At 36.8% G+C, this 20,620-nt stretch overlaps 1 protein-coding gene across 2 annotated transcripts in view; it reads left to right on the top strand.

Annotated features, from left to right (window-relative positions):
* The window catches only part of LOC134529784 (cadherin-23), an 82,979-nt gene extending 63,057 nt beyond the window's left edge, over positions 1-19,922 (top strand). For both annotated transcript variants that reach the window (XM_063364228.1, XM_063364229.1), the window contains 9 exons: positions 475-650; positions 5,298-5,418; positions 6,745-6,914; positions 8,927-9,011; positions 10,456-10,757; positions 11,618-11,805; positions 15,739-15,862; positions 17,516-17,640; positions 17,866-19,922. In XM_063364228.1, coding sequence (XP_063220298.1) covers positions 475-650; positions 5,298-5,418; positions 6,745-6,914; positions 8,927-9,011; positions 10,456-10,757; positions 11,618-11,805; positions 15,739-15,862; positions 17,516-17,640; positions 17,866-18,082 — 1,508 coding nt within the window. In that variant the 3' untranslated portion in view covers positions 18,083-19,922. The remainder of the gene's footprint in view (positions 1-474; positions 651-5,297; positions 5,419-6,744; positions 6,915-8,926; positions 9,012-10,455; positions 10,758-11,617; positions 11,806-15,738; positions 15,863-17,515; positions 17,641-17,865) is intronic.
* Positions 19,923-20,620: the final 698 nt, after the last annotated feature.

Genomic DNA, 20,620 nt, shown 5'->3' with positions numbered 1-20,620 from the left:
TTTGCTGATGCTCAATGTCATTGTTTCTTCTATCATACAACTATGGGGTGGGGTGTGCTGCTGTAACAGTCTCTCCTGATTGTCACCTTGAACATGCCATGTGTTACTGTCACATTAGGCTTAGCAAATATAAGACATACATAGCCTTAATCCTTAAAAATATCAAAAAACACACACAGACGAGCACATATGCAACAAGGTACAAATTATTAATTCAGCACTTTAATTTTGTTCCTAAAATGTGTTGTTTTCTTTGGAGAAACTTTTCTTACACTTTAAATTTTATCATACCTTTATATTCATTGCTACATAGCCTTATTTTATATTTATATAAATATATACAGGTGTGTGTGTCTATATATATATTCAAAATACTGTACAATTTATTTAAAAATTCTCCTGGAAGGGTTTTTTTTAATAGACCATTACTTCAAAAGAAAATTTTGTAAATATCATTAACCTTCTTTTTTGCAGATAGTCATTCTGGACTCATAACATCGTCCCAGCTTTTGGACCGAGAAATGAAAGACAAGTATGCTTTGGTGGTCTTGGCACAAGACCAAGGTAATCCACCTCAGCAAACCACACGAATGCTTCTTGTCCACATCACCGACATTGATGATCATAAACCAATATTCAGAAGAAAACTGGTAGGTTTTAGAACTTAAAATAATTGTTTGTAACAACTAGTCAGATTGGCCTGTTTCTAAATTTAATACTAGTAAAATAATTGTATGTATTTTTTTTATGTAGAGGGCAAAACTTGGTCACGTGGAGTATCAACAATTGCCTACCTACAGGTGTCAGAACAAACACGTTAAATACATAATAAGACAAAAATAGTTAAAGAAGAGTATGTTGAGATAACAGGCACAACATTAGGTACACTGTAAATAGTCTTCGGAAACTCTCAAGAAAGTTTTAATATTTAGCTAAAAGACTGTTTGCTCCACCTATAATTCTGTTTTGCATAGTGCATGGAATGATTAACTAAAGGTGGTATGTGGAGTCATAGTAAGCACCACCACACACACTATGAGTCCAGTACCTGCAAATCATGCTCTGAACCCACAGCACCCAATCTCGATTAAGTGAACCATCCATTGCAAAATATGCATATTGCATCCTCCTGTGTAGGATTTTCTTCCCTTGCAGCAAACCAAATCTAAGTGTCCCGATTTATCGCCTTCTAACTCTTTGTCAGCTAACATTGAACTGAGAGGCGAGGCTTGCCTTTTCTTCTTTTTTGTCTTAACATTCCTTGGAGTTTTGGGAGTATCTGGTGATGTTGTGGGGGTGGCATTTGTGTTGTCATCAGTTGTGTCAGCATCCATCCAAACGGTTCTTACTTCTCGCCCTCTGCACCTTCTTCCTGTTCCATGCTCTCGTTCTGAGCCTTGTCTAAGCCCACAACCATGTGTTCGTTTCTGTTCAATCTGATATTTGGAGTCTTGTGAATTTTGTTGTAGGGTTAGCTAGTCAACACAACACTTTGTAGGTTGTCTTCCCAAGCATGAAGATGATCTCATTTTTTCAGGCAAAGGATGAATATCTCGAGAATGACAATTGCTATTGTTACCTCTTTGTTAAGTGTCCATGGCTGCTTCTCCATCTGCTGCTTCATGCTCACCAGCAAGAAATTCAGCATCTGAAAATGTATTTCTTTTGAAAGAAAATATACCTGTCTCTTCTAACCTTTTTACTGCTGTGGCAGCTGTGCAGCATTGATTGTAAGCTTGACCAACCATTTCACTTATCTCATATGGCCCAGGAATTGCCTCACATTTCCGTCGTAGTATGTCTTCAAGGGACCTATGAATGATGTGTGGTCCAGTGGCTGCAACTTGTGGCTCGTGTGGTACAGCTGACATGTAAGCGCTGTGATTTCCCTTGCCAACTTTCCGAGTGTGGGAGTAGTGACTAGCAACAGTGAGTGCTGGATCTTCCTCTGTTGGTTTTTCATAATGAAATAAATATTTGAACCATTGTGTAAACAGGTCCATTTGAATCCACCTGGAAGGGTGAGCGATGCTGACAGTTCCAATCATATTCTTGCGAGGAAACCTCAGTAGTGGAGGTACGGAGATTCCTCCTGCACTCATACACGAGACTATAGTTACTACAGAGCCACATTCCATGCAGTTAATGACTGCATCTGTCTTTTTCTTTCTGAGAGATCACGTCAGCCATTTTCGAACAATCGTCAAACCTCTTTCATTGACGTTCTACACCTGATTCGCTTTGTAAGTTTTCTTTCCGTATTCTGCGGATAGAACATCACATAACAAATTAACTCTCTCTCGCATATGATGTTCCGGTAGGTTTTCTCAAACACAGTTGAATTTTGTGAGATCGGAGAAAAAGGTTTAGCCAAGCATTTCCAGCTGATTCCTGGTAGAAGGATGACTTAGTTTGTTGCTTTTAGCAATTTGGAGGGCTGATGAACATCCATCCCCGTGAAACCGTAGAATTTTACCTCCATCAAAAGAAGATGATCCACCAACTCCTTCTCCATTTCATCGTTGAGCACAAGCGGTTGCACGAGTTTCTTAACTGCCGTGTCAGCATTTGTCTTTGTCATAAGTGAGGCATTTTCTAAGATGGTTTTTGGGACTGTGTAGTACTTAGCGGCCTTTTTTCAGCCCATTTTTTTTTATAATGGCTTCTTTCACTAGCTCCATTTTACTTTTGTCCACACGTTCTTCTTCTTAACCTCCTTCACTCTGGAGAGCGATGTCCTTGGCATCCTGCAACAAAAGAATTAAAATGTAGTTAGAAATAAGGACCAATTATTTACATAAATAAATAAAAATTAGGTATTTTAGTAAAATTAATATTACTAGTAATAAAACTGAAAGAGGTTGGTAATATGGAACCCTGGAACCCTTTGAAGGAGGGGTTTCATATTATGTTCACATAAGGTTCCATATTACCAATATCATAATTTTGTTCATTTTGTATAAATGTTGTTGCAATGAGTCTGAAGAAATAGATACAAAAATTGGAAGCCATGGAAACTAGTTCAAAACAACTATACTCTATGAAAATTTGGTTTCCTACACCACACAGTTCCCAGTACATGAGGCAACTTCATTCACAAAAGTTTTGAGAAACCCAGTAAACAGACTTGAATATCTCTCTCAACAAATGAACAAAGGCAACTGAAATATGGTGGGGGCTCGTTTCTCAAGGAAAAAGACTAGTTCCGCTGCCAAAATATCGATGGGTTCCATTTTAAAAGCTGGTGTAATATTACCATTTTCTTGTATACTTAACATCCTGTGAACAAAAAAAATGTTTAGGCACTATGTGATGAAATTAAACTAGGGGAAGAAAATATTTTCATTGAAAACGAGTTTTCTCTTATGCCTAAAATGCCAGTAATTCGCAGTGGAAGGTCGTGTAGTATGAAAAACTATATTATGCTTGTCGCGGGTTTTACTAAGGACAAAGGAAAACCCTAACAAGGAGGAAAAAGGGACGTTTGCGGGTGGTTATGAAATTATTTGCTAAGTTAAATTTGATCCAATAACAATTTATTGACAAACTTAATAACACCAAAAGGAATTGCATTGATTCTCAAACTGACATAACACTTAAACAAGTCGGGTTCTCGTGGGGACGAACTGCTGTGGCAAGTTCCCACTAGAACACAAAACGTACGAATTAACGCTAAGTGATCGATTCCAGAACTATTAAAACAAAACAAAACAATACCCTTAATTGTGGCGAGCCGTGCGCTCATCACAGCTAACGATCAAAACGCCGTCAATTTCAACTACTAAGGCTATACCATTTACAAAGTTACAAGGAACATACCTAATCTTAATATTACTCAATGATACACGTAACATAAATACAGATAGTTAATACCAGAGGTTACAATTATATACACGCAACTAGTCGTGCAACGCTGTCAATGTTACAGGTAGGTTTTCGTTACTCTTCCCCCGGTACCATTCCCGTAGTAACGCGTAAGTTCGTTATCTTGTTCACTGTCTCTTGTGGCTACGATTCTTCGTTACCGGCGGTAGAGTGTCCAAACTGTGTAGCGATCTGGTCGCGATAGTGTCCTGATAGTGTCGTGATTGTGTCAATACTTCCGCTCGCTCGGCCCTCACGGAGTTTGCTAATGCCTGCCCTCTTTGCCCTTGTGGCTAAACCGTCGTTTTTAGTTAATGTTCGTTCTGAAAGATTTTATGCTTACTCCAGCGACGCTTCCACTTGAACTGTCTATATCCTGGGTTACAACCTGGAGAGGTCTCACCCAGTCGATGTCTTGTCGGTCCTCGGGCGGCAGCAACTCCGCGGCGATTGACGGTGTAGGCCGGCGAGCGGTGTCGGAGCAGCGAGGCAGCCTCCTGGCTGGATGTCTCAGTTGTTCTGCTTATCGATAGTCTGGGCGCATGCCCTTTTATACTGCAGGTTTCCCAGACGAGCTGGAAGAAGAATAGTCTCGTCTATTCGGGGGAAGCCTGCCCAGCTCACTGTGTTGCAGGTGGTATGCCGTGAAAAGTCAGGGGTACAATAATTTGCAAGTGTACGCAGGTACACACGTTACATGCTTTTAAAGTAGTTATTAGACCTCCTAAGAGTAGCACCAAATCTTTTGGTCAGAAGATGTTTTGATTACACATACCATTAGCACAAGAGGGGAAAAAATAGGGGTTGAAGGACAAAAAATTCCGTAACTTTTCTAGTAGGCACAGTAGCAAATCGTCAGAGGTATTGTAAATCTAAATATTACCTAAATATTCTGTGTGAAACATTTTTTTTTTCTATTGTAACAACGCTTACTGCAAGGGGTGACATTTGGTTGAAATGGAATTTGGCCCTTTTTGTAACTTGCACAGAAATAAGAAATTTGATATTTATAGTCTGAGAAAAACTGGAATTTTTTTGTTAATGTTTTCATCCAGTTGCAGGTACACAACCGCAATGTTTTGTTCCTTAGAGTTAGAGAATAGCCCTTGCACACTAATATTTGTATGGCATTTAAAAGTTCATTGAAAATTATTTGAAAAATTCCTTGTTCTTCAGCTTATTGTATCTGTTTCTTCTTATTTTTTGTGAGCATTCATTTTTACCAACATAGGTAAGTAGCTCATTTGTTTGATATTTTGAGGTTTTAGAAAGTGTTTATGAGCACCTTGTATCAGGTTAATGTTGTAATGGGTTTCTGAAGTACATAATGGCCTTTTTAGTGAACTACTTATTGAATTCTGTGTATACAAAGTTGGAGTAATTGAGTAATTCTTTTTTAATCTTAAAACTTCAAAACACTTGCCCATTTTTAGGATGATGAGCCTCTAATGTTCTCCATACCAGAAGAATTGGATGTTGGTACTGAAGTTGGAAAAGTGGAAGCAGTGGATGAAGATTTGGGTGACAATGGAAATATTGACTACATCATCACATGTAAGTTATAATTAGATCCACGGAATTTTCGCGCATTCATTTAGTCGCAAGCTAGAATGCAAACCTCCACACTGTTGCACTGTGTTCATGATTGGACCGCAGTTATCTGGACACGCCCCTCTACGACCGTGAGCCAACGATGTCCAGCTAGGAGAGAAGTAAGCGAATCAGGTAGTGCCAGTCATCAAGGATAAAAATGTTCTCGCTAAGAAATCAACCAATGGGAAAGTAAACATGGGTCGAGCACACCTATAACTTTGAATTCTATCCTGAGGCCAGAGGAATCTGCGAAATTTCCAGGACTCTAGTTATAATATAACACTTTTTATTCATAGTAGTCATGTCTTTGTGACTGATTCACACAGTTACCTTTTACCTTCCATCTTTTTTGTTCAAATCTTTATCTGTAAGATTAAATTTTTGATTTAGGAACTAGTAACAAGAAAGGTATTTTCAAAGAATTTTTTTCTCTCGAACACTTATCTCACAGCGGTTCTATGACCTCATCACTCTGTGTGGGATATTTTAAGTATGGGGTAGCATGGTGAGATAGTATAGCTGGGTATAGAAGTTTTATGCTTTCAGCCATCGTGCAGCATTGGTTCTATGAACATTGAGCATAAACAGTTAAATCTTCTTCGGAAACAGTTAATCCGCTACTATAACGCAGCGTTTTTTCATTATTATTCCAACTTGAGATGAAAGGTAAGGTTCCAACAAGCTAAACAATAAGTTGATAATGTTTTCAAACTTACAAAAATTTTGAATTCATTATTTTGTGAGCCATCTCCTACAAACCCACCTGGCATTAGTAAGAGATTTTAAAATTTGCTAGACTAAAACAAATTAATAAAACGCTGGTTATATGAAAATAGATACGTAGTGATTGTTATGTGCAACTTAGCTAAAAGTTTTTCCTCAAATAATTTTCTGCATTAAAAAAAATTATTAAAATATTGTCATAATTTGTGTATCTTGCATGATGTTATAAGATAGATTTTTAAAAAAAATTATAACTAGAGTTGTGGGTACCAATTTTAAATGTTAATCTTGATTTTTAAAAGATAAGTTATCATTGAATAACTAAAAAAAATATTGGTTTTAACCAATATTATGTGTTTGACCATTTGAATAACACTTAAAGCATACTGGGAGCAAACAATAAATTGTTTGTAGCACCAAATAAAGACTCAAATAATTGGATGGTTCAGTTATTTCACTTGTAAAGCATGAACTTAAATAATTGGTTGAAAAATTGAAGTAGGTTTTTCAGAAGGTTCAGAGTTTCCGTTTTATAACATTCTTTTTCATGTATTATTTCCTCAGTTGGCAATGAAGATGGCTTGTTTAGCATCAAGCGTACTGATGACAACAAGGGTGTTATATCTGTGGCCAGAAGAGTTGACAGAGAAACTGCTGCAGAGCATATGCTGACAGTGAAGTGCTTCAAACTTTTTTCACCACCTCCGAGCTACAGAAAGCAGTACAGCAAACAGGTCTGTATCTCAAAGCCATGAATCCAGTCAACCATAAATTTATTTTAATAAAAATGTTTTTCTTCAGTTTTTCTATGCTTGTAACGTAACATACTTGGCTTTCATCCAAAGCCAGGTGTAACAAACTAACACTGTTATCATTTTGGTTCTTCTCTTTTATGTTGTTTCAAATGATACCTAAAAGCGGGAGAGACCCCAGTTAACGTGGGGTGTTAAACACATCCAATTACAGTGATAAGGCTTAAGTGGTCTAATCTAACATCAGTGCAGGAAAGTTGTGGCAAATTTTACTGCAACATTTCCTCGTTATATGTTCCCTGTCCCGAGAACAGCATCTACCACAGACTGTCAGCCACTTGGTGGTTGTTGACTGTGCCACACGCCTTGGACCGAGGAAGAAGGGAACGTAATGTAGTAACAACCCACATTACAGCCTTCCCCATGCAATCCAGTAATAATAATTTGTTATAAATTTTTGTCATATTTCAGGTTAGATGTAAAGTTTTTCCTTTTAGAATTTTTTGTGAAAGTAATTCTCCGGGTTTATTGTTTTCAATTTTAAAATGCATACGTTTATTTTTGAAGTAATTTTTTTTTTGCTGGCTTCTTTGTGTGGGAAGGCATGCTGACGTAATTCTCCTTCGTTTTTTCCACGACCGAGGCTGTGTTTCACACGCTGGGCATGTGAATCATTGTGACGGGAGTGTGTGAGAGAGAGAAAATTGCTGCGTCGTGGGCACAGAAGTAAGAATTACGTCAGCGAGCCCAGGACACAGCCTGCACAAAGGGAAGGAAGGCTGTAATATCAGTCATTGTCCGAGCACCGGGGCGAGCGGTCGTGGTTGGGCGATGACTCCGTGTTTTATCTTTTTTGGATGTACAGTTTAATTTTTTTTTGTGTTTCTATTGTGCGGAAGATATTGTGATTTTTACATGAATAAAAAAACAGGTACCTAATACATCAAACATTGCGTATTAATTACTTCGTGACCTACTGCCAACCTGTATGTTCACTCATCACCTAATTCTGATCTAGCCGGAGGTGGTGAGTGGTAACAATGTGGGCACTGGCAAAAATGGCATGTATCTCACCTAGCTTCTTTTTTTCCACGCTTTCATGGGTTGGGACAACTTTAAAATCATTTGGGGACCACGGTGACTGAGTGGTCAGATCACTTCTTTCCGAGAAGGCAATCCGGGTTTGATTCCCCGCGCCGTATTTTTCGCTAGTGGGAAACTTAGCTAATGTTGCAGTGAGCCAGGGGGTTTTCTAGGAGTACTTCAGTTTTCTCCGCCCATTCATTCCTTAACTGCTCCAATCTCATCACCCTTATAGCCTCTAATGAGCTCGATGTCCATGAAAGTTTAAGCCCATTCATTCCTTTTTAAGTAATTTTCATTCAAAATCAATGCATTTTACATCCAATGTTCTTGAGTCTTTTCAGTAATTTTTGGGTTGTGCTTGTTCACATAAAATAAGTAAAAGAATTTGCAAACACCTAGTTTACCAATTTGTCCCTGTCTTTACTATGCTTAAATTATCTTAAATAAACTAGTGAAATTAATTTTTTACATACCTAGATAGTCTAGCTTATAGACATCAAATTGAATCAATTACATTATTCTTTCATTTGTAGGTGTGTTAGCTGTTTTACAGCCGAATATGTGTTTTAGATTTATTTTAATTCAGAGTCGCTAACATTTTTGGTATGGTTTTTAAAATAAATTGTTTAGTCTTTACATTCCAAAATTTAAGAAATAATTACATGACAAGGTGAAGAATTATGTTTGTTACAGAGCAAGTTGTCTAGAGCATACACTATCATGCACACTTTTCCGGCAGAGAGAAAATTATGATGTTAGCAGAAATTAACGTTTTGTAATACAATTATATTAATAATGTTGGTTTAGTTTTATCTTTTAAGTATATTTCAAATTTTTTCTTTTGAATTAGATATGGGAATTTTTACTTCATATAAGTTGAAAAGTAACAGTTTTTTATTTTTTCACAGGATCCATCTGAACAGCAAGTGAAAATAATTGTGCAAGATATAGATGACAATAAACCAGAATTCATAAAGGAAAACATTACTGTTGGTAAGATATTTGGTTTGCTGTGGGTGTGTGTACTATTGTGTGCTATATGTGAAGTTTATAAAGATTTCATTGTATGTCTGTTGCCTACCATTTCTTACGGTGACTAAACTCAACTATAAAATCAATAACTGTCAAGTGAGTTTCCCACTTATGTACATAAGAAACTAGACAGGTATATCATGCAGTAACTCTTTTTTTATTTATTTTTTTATTTACTAGAAACTACCTCATGATTCCTAGCCACCTTGGTGGGGTAGTAAGCTGGTCTGTTCCAGCAACTTACATTTTTGTGTCTTCAAAAGTAGTTCTGGAACATCCAGCTACATCGTAGAGCATTGTATTTTTACGAGAATTCCGATCGCACGAAGGGAGTAGTTATGTAAGTGGTAAGGGAACTGGTAGAGGAGGAGAGTGCATCAGTGGCTACGCCACTCGCCACCGCACTAGTGCGTAGTGTAGGACAGCAGAGCTGAGGTAGAATTGATGCAGTAGTTATGCTACGGAATTCTCGTAACGCTGCTTGTTTGTCTACTCCTCAGGGTTTTTTTTTTCATAGTAGATCATATCCACATCCTTATTATTCTTAATTATTATCTCTTTTTCAGTAAAAAAATACTAATACATTATTTCTATGTAAACCTAATAAGCAAAAAGTTTCATTTCTGTCACGTGTGGACTCCAAGCACATACTTTTTTTTATAAGTCACAACCTTAAAAGATAATTACAAATACGTTAACTAATTAATAGCTTAATTTTTTACTCTTATATTGCTTTAGATGGGAAAATGGCCAAAACTAAGCCCTTTATGTACGTATATCTACACTGATTTTTTAAAATTTATCTGCATTGCTAGATATTTTTGATACAGTGTTGTGAATCCTATACATGGTCGCTACCCAGTAGTTTGTCCACTGAGTTATGGAGACCTTGTGACCAAGGATAGGTGACTAAGTTATCAGCGGGGGCACTTAATCTTTTAACCGGGGCCTTGGCTAATAACTTAGGCACCCACCTCCAGGCTTAGGGTCTCCATTGAACGGTAGGCGAACTTCTGGCTGGAGACAAAGTACAGGGTGCATCACAACTGTATATATAGTTATAATTGAAAGGTGTGGTGGTTAACTTATGTAGATTGGTTAAAATTTGATGTGCAGTATTGAAAATTTATGCAAACTCTAAAATTACACCAGTTAAATATATTTTCAAATAGCTTTTTACAAAAAAAAATCCTATTAAGATAATTTATGTATATTGTGGCCTGTTTACTAGTTTTCTTGAGGGGACTGTAGGTGAAAAATAACTCTAATAATGGTAGATAAAAAACATTTGTCAGGGTATTTAAACTGTACCAGATTTTTATATATTAGTGTATTTTCATACATTGCTGGTGCTTTTTATAGCCAAAATACTAATCCCGGTGTAATTGTACTTGTTTCGGTCCAGGTGTGAGGCTCAATGTACCCGTCGACACAACTCTTCTCACACTTGAAGTTGTGGACAAGGACTCCAGTGCTTTGCCAGTGTCGTACAAGCTGGTGAACACTACGTTCTTCTCTCTGTCGCCATCAGTAATCGACACTGTTCTAGTTCCGACCAATAACAGCATTGTGTTTCAACTGGACGAGCAAACAGGAGAGCTACGCACTGCTGGCAGCATGCTTTCCTTTGTGGATGGTTACTTTGAAATGAAAGTTACCGCAAACAATTCTGATCAACCTGGAAGGGAAGCAAACACAACAGTTAAGGTATAAATGAATACAAACCTGTATGTGATTGTGTGTGTGACAATGTTAATAAGTAATGTTTTTTTTTGTTTTTTTTTATAATTCATTGAGTAACTTTTAGAAAAAGTAATTCTTTCTTGTAATATACTTTAATGAAAGAGATTTCATTTCTACTTTTTCCTATGTTGGGTTTATTTTCTTCTATTTTATTTTTCTTGCACAAATCCTAATTGTCATTATTTGGATTACATACAAGACTTTTAACTGATTTAAGAACTGTAGGAGTGCCTCTGTGATTATAATTACTTTGCAGATTGCCCTTGCATCATTTACTTTGACTAGTCCATCTCTAATAAAGAATAAATAAGTTTGCTGCTTCATTATTTCTGAACAATTGAAGTGTAATATTACTAGAAAATATTTGATTACTAAACTAATGATTTAAAAAACCTTTGAATAATTACACGAGTCTTGTTATAAAACTTCAGTTACGCTCACTAATAACAACCTCAGGGTTGCAGGAATGTTGTTAGAATAGCCAATCGTGTAAATGCACACACATTATTATCATACTTCTTGAACAATTGTTAGGTAATTTTTATTTGTTTTTTGGTTAATGTTTATCATGTACTCTTATGAAATGTGACTATTATGCCAGTCACTAAGTAGACACTAATACAATATATATATATTTATTATTCTAAAAGTTTATTTGAATAAAATGTGTGTTAAAATGTAGGAATGTGATGTCACTAGACACAGTAAACATAAATGTTGCCTAATCTTGTGCGTGTAGATGTTATTTATACTGTATTGTTAATCTTAATGATTTATTTGCGTTGAATTTGTTTTGTAGTTATATTGTTTTATTTCAATTTCAGATCTTCGTACTTCGTGATAGAGATTTACTAAAATTTGTTTTTGGAAAACCACCATCGGATGTACGCAGGTTATTGCCAGACTTTCAGAGAGAAGTTGAGAAAGCACTTTTACTACCAGTTAGTGTCAACATTTATGACACTCAGTTCTATGCCAAGGAAGATGGCAGTCTCGACTTCAGCAGCACGAGGTACAGAAACAAGAGTTTATTTTATTAATGAATCTTGTTTCTTATCATCAAATGTGTATATGTAACTGGCTTCACATTGTGCGTGAGACCGACCTCATTTTAACATGGTCGCTTACACTATTTTGCTTTAAACGCAAACTCTAGTTTTTAGCAACATTCATAAATTTTTAATCATATCCAAACTAGGTGCACAACAACACACTTCATATATTAATATTTATAAGATACCTAGTTTACAATTTTGTAAACATGGTATGTTTTACACTTTAAAAATGTTGAAGATTACACAATCAATACATCAACCTCTACAATGACGAAATCTTGATTTTCTGGTGTCAGGAATTACAGTGTACATTGCCGACAGCCCAATTGCCGGATCACCCATTCCTTTGCCCACCCCTGCTGTGCTTTAAGGGGCTGGCGCACAAGGTCTTAAAGCTCGAGAGAACTAAGAGCAACACTGGCTCGTGCATTGAATGCCTCTTTGTTTCTGTGTGCTGAGCATTGAACTGGCATGAAGTCGTCAGACTGGTAATGTGCCACTACAGGCTTCAAGCAATGGGATATTAAAGTGCTTGCAATACTGTGTAAAAAAAAGGGGGGGTTGTCTGTAAAGTCGGTTTACAGATGATAATTTTACGTGATAACGTCATATCAAATTTTTTAAATTGCTGCTTTTAAGAAGCCCGCCTTCACCTGTTTGGTATTATAGAAGATTTTCTCACACGGTGGTTGGCCGGTTCTTGCACGCTCGGCTCAGGCGGAACATGACAATGAGTCATGCTTTTTCGTGCGTGCAGCCGGCGTTCATCGAGTTATCAAGACGTTATCATGTCAAAAATTTTCCTACTTTAAGACTAGTATTCCAAGGCACAAAAATAAGGGTCTAGGTGTTGAATATGCTACACCTGCACCTTAACCATTTTCCTAGTGCACGATAGGACACGGCCAGGCCCATATTTTTAAGGTACGGATTTCCTTGTCCTACCCGTTGTCGTTCTGTTGCCCCAAATTCCGCGCATGTGCAGAGCTCACTTTTTCGTTGATTTCGACAAGACGGCAGAACCGCATCTGGGGCCATCAACTCCAACTTGTAGATAGAAATTTTTGTGATCATCAGGAGATGTACCAAGCGTGTTGGTGTGCCAAATGAAACTTTATAATAGCGGAAATATTCTGGAATACATTTTGTACATTTTGATGGTCAAAAAAAAAACAACAGTTAAATCAAAATTTAGAAGTACTTGAGAAAATTAAAATTACACAATTTAATTTGTGTAATAGTGCTGCTATCTGTAGGATATTTGGCATAGCAAATGTATCTATGGTTGCCAAATGTCCTTAGAATGCACTGAAATCAGTTTCTATCCTCGTGCAGGGCAGAGTTTATTAAAACTGTTGCTTTTTCGTTACCTAACAGGTATTTCGGTTTGGACACGTTCTGGAATACGGCCTGTGAGTTAGGTTACAGTTGTATCCCAACAAGGTAATGCTTATTTGTTACCTCACCCGAATGTCTTGGAATATCATCCTAGAAGTATAAAAAACACCAGTGTTAATTAGTCTTTTTCATTGTCCAAAAAACTACATGTTAAAAAAGAAACCACAAAACAACAATCATATTGACAAGTGCAATAACTCTTATATGCTATTCATAGACGACACTCTGTGATCTTGAGTGGTTTGTAAATAGTGTGTGAACACCTGGAGCTCAGCATGCTGTGTAACAGCCCAGCCAGGTGGCTCCCTGATTCCAGGTGGCTTAAAGTTATATTAAAAATAAATGTTAATTTTTGGCTAGCAATGAAAAATATTTTGGGCAGTCTAACAAGAGTAAAGAAACAACCAGAAAAAATTATTTTTAATTTAAATGATTGATTGTTTGCAGAGTTCCCAAAATGGTTAGTACATTGGTTACTTCTGATTATACCCTTCATGAGTATATCAAATTCAGCAATGTGATGAGATAAATGAACAAAGGCATGTTGTATATATTATTAATTTGATGAAATAATACATGACTGTACAATTTAATTTTTTTTCCTGTCAGCATGTAGGTATATGCAGATTATTTTCAACCAAATTGTTTTATATCAGCTTAAACAATGAGAACTTACATGATCTTCAAAATCTGTATTAAATATTTTTAAAATAATTTTTTTTTCTTACTTAAAGCTTTATTTAAAAGATTATTAGTATTCATAGAGACTATCTTTTAATTAGTATTGTAGTGTAACACGTGTGTAGTGGAGAGGTTGGTGGCCCTGCGAGGGTCGGCAAGATGGTATAGGACGTGTGTAGTGGAGAGGTTGGTGGCCCTGCGAGGGTCGGCAAGATGGTATAGGACGTGTGTAGTGGAGAGGTTGGTGGCCCTGCGAGGGTCGGCAAGATGGTATAAGACGTGTGTAGTGGAGAGGTTGGTGGCCCTGCGAGGGTCGGCAAGATGGTATAGGACGTGTGTAGTGGAGAGGTTGGTGGCCCTGCGGGGGTCGGCAAGATGGTATAGGACGTGTGTAGTGGAGAGGTTGGTGGCCCTGCGAGGGTCGGCAAGATGGTATAGGACGTGTGTAGTGGAGAGGTTGGTGGCCCTGCGAGGGTCGGCAAGATGGTATAGGACGTGTGTAGTGGAGAGGTTGGTGGCCCTGCGAGGGTCGGCAAGATGGTATAGGACGTGTGTAGTGGAGAGGTTGGTGGCCCTGCGAGGGTCGGCAAGATGGTATAAGACGTGTGTAGTGGAGAGGTTGGTGGCCCTGCGGGGGTCGGCAAGATGGTTTAGGACGTGTGTAGTGGAGAGGTTGGTGGCCCTGCGAGGGTCGGCAAGATGGTATAGGACGTGTGTAGTGGAGAGGTTGGTGGCCCTGCGAGGGTCGGCAAGATGGTATAGGACGTGTGTAGTGGAGAGGTTGGTGGCCCTGCGAGGGTCGGCAAATGGTATAGGACGTGTGTAGTGGAGAGGTTGGTGGCCCTGCGAGGGTCGGCCAGTTGCTGTTGTGAAGTCGTTCGGTTGAGTGTGTTGATATCAGGTTTGGGATTTGAAGGACACAAGGAAGATGTTGAGCAGCGGGCGAAGCACTAACAGCATGTCAGGAAGGACACAATAGGTATAATTTAAATATCTAGACATTTCACTTTAGTAACTTATATCATACTAGTAACATTTATAAGGTTTGGTTACTTGCATAGATTTAAGTTTTGCGGGCCACTGGAACCCTTTACTATGCTATGTGTATGTTTTTTTTTTCTGGAAGGCTAAACAAGTGATGTTGTGACTATTTCCTTATTTTATGAGCTAATTGTGATAGGAATTTTATTCATTTTATAGCTGATGTGGAAGAGTTGTAATTGTTATGAAACTGATTGTTAAATAAACTCCTCCATATCCTTGCATAGAGTAACCATTTATGTAAACCTTATAAAATAATAACCTCATTATTTTGCAAATTATAAATTGCTATTTCAGTTACTATCTGTTAACTTTAACATGAAGTAAATAAATTTGGCTTTTATTTTATAGCTATACATAAATGACTTTTTTGGCTGAGTCGTGTAACTATTTTAGCAACAATATTAGTGTGGCATGTTTGTCGATCTCACCTTCTTTCTCATGCTTTTATTTATAAATATAGGATTTAGTTTAATAAACCAACTGACCAGATAGAGATAATTAGTATTATTCCAACTTTGGTAAAACTTCCCACTGTTAGATAGACAGCAGTAATTAATTTTATCTGCATATATCTTCTCATTTTGGGATGTTCAATATCACTTATTAAATACTGTTATTTATGCACTGTATGAATTATTTTTTTTACACACTATCAAGCGTACATTTCTAAAATACTTAACATACTGTAGTGAAAACCTGGTGATACTCTGCACAACCGTATAAATGTTGTTTAAGTTGTAAGTTAATTTATTAAAATTTTGTTTCAGTTCGTGTTTCCAGTTGGTGGGCAAAGAGAGCTACGATCTGAATGAATTGCAATACTTATTGCAAGATCCTGATAACACAGAACTTGATAATGTGTATGCTAAATATGGTGTCCAAGGAGTCCAGGTAAGAGTCATAGCAATACAGCTGCCCCGTGAAGTAATGCTCTAATTGCTTGCAGGAAAACAGAGTTCTAATCAAAACAGTGCTAATCAAATACTTTTTTATATTAAGAGTGTATGTTTATCTACATAGTTGGTTTTCCAATCACAATCAAAAGTGAGGTTAGGTTCAATGAAAAGTTTGGTTTTAATTATGTCACTAGACAAACTACACCCCAACCTTGCTCTTCAACGCATCATCCAGGAATTTTCCAAAGTCACAGGACCTAGACAGCTGCTTTAGTTCTAGGATGTACTTTGAAATAATATATTCACATGCTTCTTGGTCACATTGGTTGAATTTATACCTAACATTTTACAATCATCATTTGTGCAGGCAAAAATTTTGGAGAGATAACACGTCCACTAATTCCTGAAAAGTTTTAGATGTAGGACCTTCAGGAACCAGTACTTTTTTTTTTAAATTCCATACAATTTGGCTCCTATTAATGTAATAAACAATGGGACTTTTTCTGTCTCATGCATTTTGTTGACATTGAAAATCTGAGTATTTCAATTTACGACCCAAGATCTTCGTTGTCTGGGTGATACTCACCAGTCTGACCAATTAACCCCATCTTCGTTACATAGTAGATCACATCACACTTTTAAATCACTTTGTGCACTGTATCCCATCCTCGTCGCCAATTTAATATTTCCACTCTATTTGCACTTTATTTGAACTCTGTTTCGTACATCATGAATGCTGCCTCGCGTGCCACCGCCTGCCATTGTGCAGCCTTGCCAACTTTTGCTGGATACATACATGACAGAAACAAACATGGCGATGACAAACCAGCAAAGAGTCTGACAATTGTTTCTCTACTTAAAGAATCATATGGAATATCGAGGGGCAAAAATCAATAAAAATGGGCAAAGCATTTAAAAAAAAATCAAATAAAAAACTGAATTGAATTTTAAAAAATTCTGAGGTGCAAACGGGCGCCTCCTAAAAAATTTTATGTACCAAACTACACGGCTCTGGGCCTCTCCGTCTCTACGCTATGCAAAAGAGGGACAGAGAAACACTCTCCTTTATTATATAGATAGTGGCTAGACTAAGGTGTGGTCCACACTTTGCACCACAACACAGTGACCCACAGTGAGCTTATATTAATGGTCTTCATCTGACTCGAGAGACACCGATGAAATTGTACTTGCAGTAACTCGCCAAGTGCAGGGTATCACGTATGGAATGAGGCTGGCACTTGTAGGAGCGGGCCACCCAGTCAGGACAGACCTGTCCTTCTGTCAAAGGGGGTGGAGGGGATAAGGTGGGTTTGGAGCTTCGAAGGAATACACCGGTGGGGAAACGGAAGTCCCCCGAGAAAACCTACCAGCTTACTGCATCATACGCCTTACATTTACCACTTGCAAAAAATCCGAGTGTGATTCCACTGGGAGTCAAATCCGAATCACCTTGGTTGGAGGCAAGTGATCAGACACCATTCAACCACTGTGGCTCCTAGGCACTGAATATTTGCATCATTTATGTTTTACGTAAATCTTTTGGTTTTAAGCGAGAACTGTTTAACATAGATTTATTACAAGGTAATTTTTTTCCCTGCCCCAAAAACATCACTGACAAACATAGTTGCAAATTTTGTTTTTGTTTTAGCGGTGCATTCCACTCATAGCTAAAGCAGAAGCGTCGTGGATACAGCTGTGGGTGTTGGCGGTTGCATGCTTCATTGGGCTCTCCGCCTTCATTTCGGGACTGTCCGTGTGCTGCCTTTACAGCAGGTGAGTTTCTTTTGGGGATGCTATGTGCCAGATTTTCCTATTTCATTTTTTAAAAAAAAAAATTGTGTTACATTTGTGGCCATATGGTTTTCACATAAAAACAAACAATTGTAAAAATGCCAAACTACGCCAAAAATATTGTGAGAGCACAGTAATAATTTCAAGTGTTGTTCACATCTTAACAGGTACTTAAACACTCCCACCTGTGCTCTGCCTGTGTTGTAGGTACAAGCGCCAGTCGAGGCGAAGCTTGCTGCACGAAGCTCCACCGGGGCCACTGTCCAGTATTGGATACCTGTCGGGCGCCGGGAGCGGTCCCACGGTGGTCCTGACTGCTCCCCCTCTGACGGAAAACCCACACATGTACGAGTGGGTGCATGATGGTACAGTCCTGCCGTCTGGTCACGACAACATGTCTTATCAGAGTTTCCCAGTGCGATGAATCAACATTTAAGGCAGGGAACTGTTATGACCATTCTCGTGGAGATTTATGTACATAATACGCAATAATATAATATTTTTTTTATAGTTTTATATAAAGGCCTTCCTTGATAATAATGTTGAATGTTATTGCTGCAGAAATAAGGCAAAAATAAATGACTGTATACATTTAAATTGTAATTTAAATATATATATTTTTATATTTTTTTAACCATGTTTACTTATTAATAGAACAAGGAAATAAATTTTAGACGTTATAGGGAAATGGTGTTTTGATTTCTTTTTCTAATGTATTACATAGTAGCTTTCATGTGTGTACATACACAACAGTAGTGACAAACTGTACAAGGGCCATGAAATAATATATGGATGTATTTTAGTTTTACAGCTAACTTTCCTTAATTAAGGCTTGGCAAAAAAATTTGAAGCTAGAGTAAAAAACAATTGTGACTGTGTTTCCGACTCTTAGAACTAAAATAAAATTTGTTTACTGACAGCTGCCGTTTGTTCATAATAAAAATTTATTTGTGAGAATAAGCAGTTTTGAAAATTTTAAATTGAATTTATATAAATTGACTACAAAATAATTTTCACCAGGAAAATCACTAGGCAATTATTCCTGTAAAACATGAACTTTTATTGTGATCTGTGTTATATCCAACCGGTTATCTTTGTTCTATTTCATATTGGTTATTTACTTAATACATGGTCTCAGGATAGTTTCCAGGGGGAGGAGGGAATGTATTCTCTCAAAATCCCCAAAAAAAAAATATATATATTTATTCCACCCAAATAAAGAAAAAAATTTAAAAGCAAACAGCAGGCAAAGAGGTCTATCCCTCTTCCCCCAAAATGAAATTCTGTGAACACCTCCAAGTTTTTTATATCATTGAAAAAAAAAGTAATGTGCAACAGATAATAACTTAGCTATCAGCTTTTTTTTATTGTAATAAAAATTAATTTTTGCTTGTTAATAAATATTTTATCCACAAAGGATTTTTTTTTTACTTCAGTGTAACCAGAGCAATTGGGTTACAGCAGTGGGCAACACATTCATGTGCAGTTGTTTACTTTCGGTGCTAGCTTACCTTGCTTCAGATGAAATATATTTTCAATTATGATTTGAATGAATAACAATGCACTCAAAAAGTCAAATGTTACTAATTTTTTTACAGGAACCTCCTAAATCTATTCTTTTAAAATCAATTTTCAGTGTGAAATTTTCAATGGGCCCGGTGTTCAGTTCTTGTAGCACTATTATACTATATTTTAATCAAGAAAATTTAAAAATAGCTATACACCCATCTGCTAATTGAGCTGTACAATAGAACAATAGGTATTTTCAACTTTTTTTTTTTTTTCAAAAATTCCTGTAATGAAAATTTATTGTTCCATAGGAACATACAGCACAATTTTACTGGTACTAACTGTGGCACCATTTGATTGAAATGTTACCAATTCAAGTCCCGTAGACAAAAAAAGATGGTGAGACAGTCCAGTACCTTGATCAAAGAAGCGAGGAAATACTGGCATGCCGGCCCGTGTCAACTTTTAGTCTTTGGACATGCTAAATACCCCCATGTTCAGAGAACCCTCAGGAAATCTATTTAATCATAGCTGAATTCTTGGTTTCTTGTATAAAAAAAAAGTTTTATTTATGTGTTCACTTTAGTTTTCCAACTACCGTAAATACTCATTAATCTGAATTGTTCAAGACATCAGCCATGCAATATTAGCAATATTCCAATATTATCCAACGTCAACATAGTTTCATGTGAATACCAATGAAAAAATTTACAGTACAATGATATTTAAAACAACCTGTTTTATGTAAAGGAAAAAAAAATACCCATTAGTATTCCTGTTTAAAAAAAAAACTTTGATATGTTTCTTTGTGAACAAATACTTAAATATTCCCAAAAAAATTTAACCCACACAGCTTTATCACTGGTAGATTACAGATAGTGCCAATTTTTGCTGATTTAAGAGCACAGACTATCATGTTTTAAAAATATCCTCAATTTTTATGCAGATGGATGACATCATTTTGTTTGACAAAGCTATCATAGTTAGTTTTAGCAAGGGTCGTGGAAATTAGTGCTTGTATCGCTTCATTTAAGTGATAGAAAAAGTGAAAATTATTTGTATGTAATTAAGTAAAAGCATACTAATTAACCTTCCTGTTATGGATATTTACAACAAATTTTTGTTTCAATAACAATACACACAATGGTTCTGAGCTAGGTTTCTATATAATAGGTAAATCCACATGTATTTATATACTTCACATGTGATTTTTATATATTTAACATGAAAATTTTATACAATATAATTATTTGTGTTATTTAGGTCTTCCTACATAACTTTTAAACTCTGTAAAGTTATTGAAAAAATATAACAAATATACAAATATCTAGACATTAACAGCAATTAAGCTGCTACCTATTCACAGAAGCTCTCACATTTGTCCAATTCTATGCAGTTTGTCAATATTGCATGTTTCTTCTTATGTCATAATAAACTTTGTTTCCTCCTCTCT

The sequence above is a fragment of the Bacillus rossius genome, chromosome 2 (assembly GCF_032445375.1).
Source record: "Bacillus rossius redtenbacheri isolate Brsri chromosome 2, Brsri_v3, whole genome shotgun sequence".
In the NCBI taxonomy this organism is placed as follows: Eukaryota; Metazoa; Arthropoda; class Insecta; order Phasmatodea; family Bacillidae; genus Bacillus; species Bacillus rossius.
The sequence above is the reverse complement of the archived record's forward strand: the minus strand, read 5'-3'. Positions and strand labels throughout refer to the sequence as shown.